Raw genomic sequence first — 5,218 nt, forward strand, 5'->3', positions numbered from 1 at the left:
TATATGTGCACGATTTGCATATAATCTAACGAATAAAGTGTTCCAATTGAATAGAAAGAAGGGAATTGTCTAATTATTCGTATTAAATTACAAAAAATCGAGTATACAAGTATAGATTTGTAGAATTGATAAAATCTGGTGCATGTTGAATATGTGTTGTGGGAATAATTGATACGAATACGAATCACCTTAAGTGAAAAAATAGATTGATAATCTTTCCTAGTCATGCACTCATATAATAATATTTATGCACATACACGAGGTTGAGGGTGCAGGATGAACTAAATTCCTACCTCAAGGATATATATTTTTCAGAATTGCATAAAATTTATTAGAACTGACTTATGCATGGTACAATGAATGCTCAATTTTCCACATAATTACACGTTGGAAGAGCTGACTACAAAGGAGTCGAACATTAAAAAATCCCTAACCTTAAAGAAAAAATCATATATATAATAAGTAATCTAAAAAAAACAAGGAATTCTGAAAAAGTCAAAATTAATTAAAAATAGTGCACCTGCTTCAACTCTTCGGTCAGGAGAGTGTCAAGAATTGAAGCTACATTTCCTCGCTGAGAGGGATGGGAGACTCGTTGACAAGAAGGGTTACAGCATTAGGCTATCCGGTTTTGGCGGCAATCCTCTCAACAATTTCGGTGATGAGGGAAATCTCCCACTGTCCCCACGCTCCGTCGTTTCCATTGTGACGGGAAAAAAATAAAACGGTCCAAGAGGAGGGCATACTTCGTCATCTTGCCATCTTTCGCCTTGCTGGATGCGGTGCCTTGTCGGGAAGATAGCTGGTTGCAAAACTGACCACGGATGCAAAATCCCAAACCAATGATTTCCCCCCTTTACCACGGGATAAGCGCCATTCTGTCGGCATCCCGCAGCGTCCCTGATGCAAGGAACTTTAGCCAAGCGGAGCTCCCTTGCAATAGCGTTGTTATCGGCCTCATGGCGACCCCATCGACCCGCACCATGCCTGCCAGAAACGCCATGGGAGCCGCGCGCAGTTACTTGTGCTCCGCAAGGACTTTGGTTTGGTTGATACACATCGCCTCCCAAGCGGAGGGAAATTTCGATCCGAGCTGATTCGTTGGATAGCGGGGTCCCAAGTTGGGCTAATGGAAGGGCGTTGAGCCATGTTTGTCCCGCAGGGCAAGATAGCGGACCGTGTCATCAGGGATTGCCGCTACCAACCAAAGCTGGGAAGAAGTCAAGTCTAAAAGCGGACGCACCCTCGGTCTTTCAGGATATATTGGAGACAAAAAATATTTCATTCGTGAGATACGGATTCCATCCTTAACCATAATGGATAAATTGTTTTAGCTCTTCATAAACTGTTTGCTTAAGCTGTATGTATTTTAAGTGAAAATGTAATATAAATAAATTCAGCATGTATAACATTAACAAATTTAAAATTCGAATTATGGTCATCAGACGAAATTCAAAAGAAACGTAAAAGAAAATTTAAAAGAAACCTTGAAATAAACTGCAAGCTTTCTGCACGTTCTTGAAATTTTTGAAGTGTACATTCAACAGTTATTTGGCGACCAAATAACGAAAAGCTATACCAACTTTTTCAATAGCCTTCAGCTGCAGTATGTAAATAAACTTGATACGTTTCTGGCTCCTTCGTTGGATCGTTGTGTGGTTTGGTTACTGTCATCTCGTCCTTAACGATGGTTACAGTAAACTTTTCCCGTAGTGTTGTAGTGCAGTTTGTTAGATTGATGTTTTCTTTAACTGTGTTATGAACTTGGAACAACTCTCCACAGTGGACATTAACAATGGTTGCATTGTTTCCGCCTTCGTCCACCAGGAGAGGACCGCACCGGCAGTTTTCCACCGTTGTATTCGGAGAGTTTATCACCACACCCCAGTGATCTTGTTGTCGTCGATACCCAGAGCATTCCACCCCATTGATGGTGTTATTAGATCCGGTAGAAAGATACACTCCCTTTAAAGCGTAGCCTAACTCGCAGTCAATTCTAAGGTTAATATTTGAGAGTCTGTTAAATGAACCATGAATTCTTACTCCTTCCTGAATATTTGTTCCAGTAACGTTTGAAATTTTGTTATGGTCAGAGTTAGGAAGTAGGCAAATCCCGGTACGAATGTTACGCAGTTCAACCTCACTAATTGTGTTATTAGATCCCTGTATCCAAATTCCACCAACGCCAAATGCCGAAGACAGCGTCAAGTTTTCAAATACATTAGCGTCACCAATGATATCTACGTTTTTATCTCCTCCGTGAAATTCAATATTTGTGACCGTATTTCTTGACCCGATCACCTTCAATCCGCAACCGAAACCACCGACGTGCATCATAAACGCAACCCCTGTCCGTCGAATGAACGTTCCATCTTTCTCAAGACATTTTATAATTGTTAGCCCAACACGCACACCGGAAATAGTTACTTCGTTTCCTCGCAGGACAAATTCTCCAACGTACACTCCAGCTTTCATGTAAATAATTCCGCCCTTACTAATGTTATCCATTGCTAACTTCAGTCCTTCACTGTTTTCAACGACATATTCTGCCCCTGAGTTTGAAATAGTGTTCCAAATAGCCCTACACCCGTTAGCGTCAATACCCTGCTGGACAATGTCATCCCATCTGGAGAAATCGAGGTCCATTTTCTCTATCCTTTTTTCCGGCTTTCTTCTCGTCATTCCAATAATGATATTTCTAATGCCAGGCATAACGGGATGGTCTACAACCAAGTCCGTTTTTTTATCATAGACCAATTTCTCAAATAAGAACTTTCTATGAGCTGTTCTAATTAGCTGCACTACCTCCCAGATTACAAGGCCTAAAGAATAGAAATCTGCCTGGTAACTGTAATCCCCATCCCTGATTTCTGGCGCCATGTAGGTTGGAGTTCCGACATAATTTGTGAGCGACCCCGTGTAACTTTCTTCGGAATGGATTAAACGACAATGTCCAAAATCACCAATTTTTACTGGAAGTTTGAATCCTGATCGAGAAAATAAAATATTTGCTGGCTTCAAGTCCCGGTGCATGATTTTATGACTATGCAGGTAACTCAGGCCGCTCAGTAAATTTTGAACGATTGTCATCTGACGGACTTGGGTATGAATTTCAGTGGAAATATGTGTCACAGTTATGTCTTCGCCTACTTTACGGTCGTCCGCGAGCTCGTTGTCCAACCATGTTCGTAGGGTTTCACCACATAGCTCCATTACAAGCCGGATCGAGGATCGAAAATTGTCAAGTTTTTCTTCGAGCTTGGCTTTTTCTCGGCTATTTTCTTCTGTTGCTGGAAGCTTTTTGAAAATGCCGTTAATATCTGCACAGTACTGTCTCTCGGCTAGGTTGATTATTTGAACAATGTTCGGATGCCCTTCCAAATCCTTCATCAGAGTGAATTCACGGTCAAGTTTGTCCGCATCGGGTGAATGTCTGTCCGGAAATACGTACTTGACTGCGACAGGGTTTCCGAATGTATCAGTGGACTTTAGAACGATTCCAAATGCTCCTTGACCGAGGATTTCGGTATAGTTTGCTTCGTTTTTAGTATTTGTTTCGGTCACACCTTCCATTTTTGTGTCAGGATAATGGTTCACGTTCTTGTGGCTAGAATAATTTAAAATTCTGAGAATAGTGACCTGTAACCTATCCGTGGCAGATTTTTATGACATCCGTTCTGTTCTCCACAGGATTTACACTCACAATGCGATGGTGTGAAGTGTAACGCTCCGAAATGGTTGAAATTTTGAAATTATGTGGTCCAAGTCAATACAACCACAATTTGTGCGATAGTGGAAAATTGTCAGAATACTTGAAGTCAAAGATGAAATAACCGGCGATTTTTATCAGGCGGAAGAAGAAAACTGCCATTCTTTTCATGCGCTAAAAGTCTCATATTTTCTAAGTTTGACGTCAAATATTTTGACAAATTTCCACCATCGCACCATCAGGAAACGTTGGTTGTATTGACTTGGACGACACAATTTCGAAATTTAACCAAATCGGAGGGTTACACTTCGCACCATCGCATTGTCAGGCCCCTTGCACAGCCTCACCCTGTAGTCTTTGTGTGTATTGGGAAGATGGCGACGCGGGTGCATGAATTTTAGTCGTCTGGTTGATTTGACCACCAAAATTAATGCATTATATAAGCCTTCATCATAATTGAATTTAAATTTTAGCTTCCTTCGGTGCTTGTCCCGCTTCGTTATGCGCGGCTGAGGCAAATAAGGGCGTGGAATACTGAGGGTTAGGCGAGATTACAGAACGTGTCGAAAATTATTAATTTTTGGCCGAAATATCCATCGCTGGATATTTTAAATGATCTCATCGTATTCCTCATCCTTTGTTCATGAGGAATGAAGGTATCATTTCCAAAAAGCCGGGCTTTTAAAGCCGGCAGCAGATTTTCTTTGAACCACTGTTCATCTAAAAGTTTGCAAAATGCATAAAAAAATTTTACGTCGATTTGAAAAAAGTGTCGATCTGAAGTTTCAAATCAAAATTAAAGCACTGGAGGCGCATAACCGGACGCAACTAGTTTACCTTTATGCAAAATAATTTAAATTCCGAATATTAAAATAAGAGTGGCTGCGAACTGGGTGGTAATCCGAGCGTTGTCAGAAAAAAGTTTCGCGTCGACCTCATATCTTCTGATCCTCGCTGAAGTTGTGCATATCTTAGTGAATAATTCAGTTCAGTGTACGCCCAGGGACCTGACACTTCGTGGCCAGTTGATTTTGTAGTATTTTTTTGTACGTCATTATTGCTTGGCAAACTGTTTTATCAGCATGGAGCTCTGTGGGGTCAATTTCTGGACCCGTTTTCAAACTTTCGAAATTGAGCTTTTGGGTCACGGCGCAGCTTGAACAAAGCTTCGAGAAAAGTTTCGAATATTTCGAATTAGCGCAATTGTTTAATTTATATGGGCAAATTGCTACATGTTCTGTAATCTCGCCTAACCCTCTGTAAAATCCTTTTAAGATTGGGGAACTATGTATTTACACATTGAAATTAGATCTAAATCTGCCACTGATGAGTATGTAGTAAGAGACAGTCTTTCTGAGTTTAAAGTTCATATTACTTTTTACTACATTCTGTATTATGCGAATATCTTACCAAGTTCTTAATTTTCACGACGTTATTTCCAAAAACCAACCTTTCGCTCATCTCCACCTGAGTGATTTAATATTCCACACGTATGCATTTGCCTTGTTC

General features: G+C 40.6%; 1 protein-coding gene across 1 annotated transcript; it reads right to left on the reverse strand.

Annotated features, from left to right (window-relative positions):
• Window positions 1-305: 305 nt before the first annotated feature.
• LOC118437838 (calcium-dependent protein kinase 14-like) lies at window positions 306-5,218 on the reverse strand. The gene is made up of 2 exons (XM_035857230.1): window positions 5,120-5,218; window positions 306-3,607 (listed from the first exon to the last, which is right to left on the reverse strand). Exon 2 carries the CDS (start codon window positions 3,571-3,573, stop codon window positions 1,588-1,590), a length of 1,986 nt encoding a protein of 661 aa, XP_035713123.1. The 5' UTR covers window positions 3,574-3,607; window positions 5,120-5,218; the 3' UTR covers window positions 306-1,587.

This window comes from Folsomia candida, unplaced genomic scaffold (genome assembly GCF_002217175.1).
Source record: "Folsomia candida strain VU population unplaced genomic scaffold, ASM221717v1 Fcan01_Sc016, whole genome shotgun sequence".
Taxonomy (NCBI): Eukaryota; Metazoa; Arthropoda; class Collembola; order Entomobryomorpha; family Isotomidae; genus Folsomia; species Folsomia candida.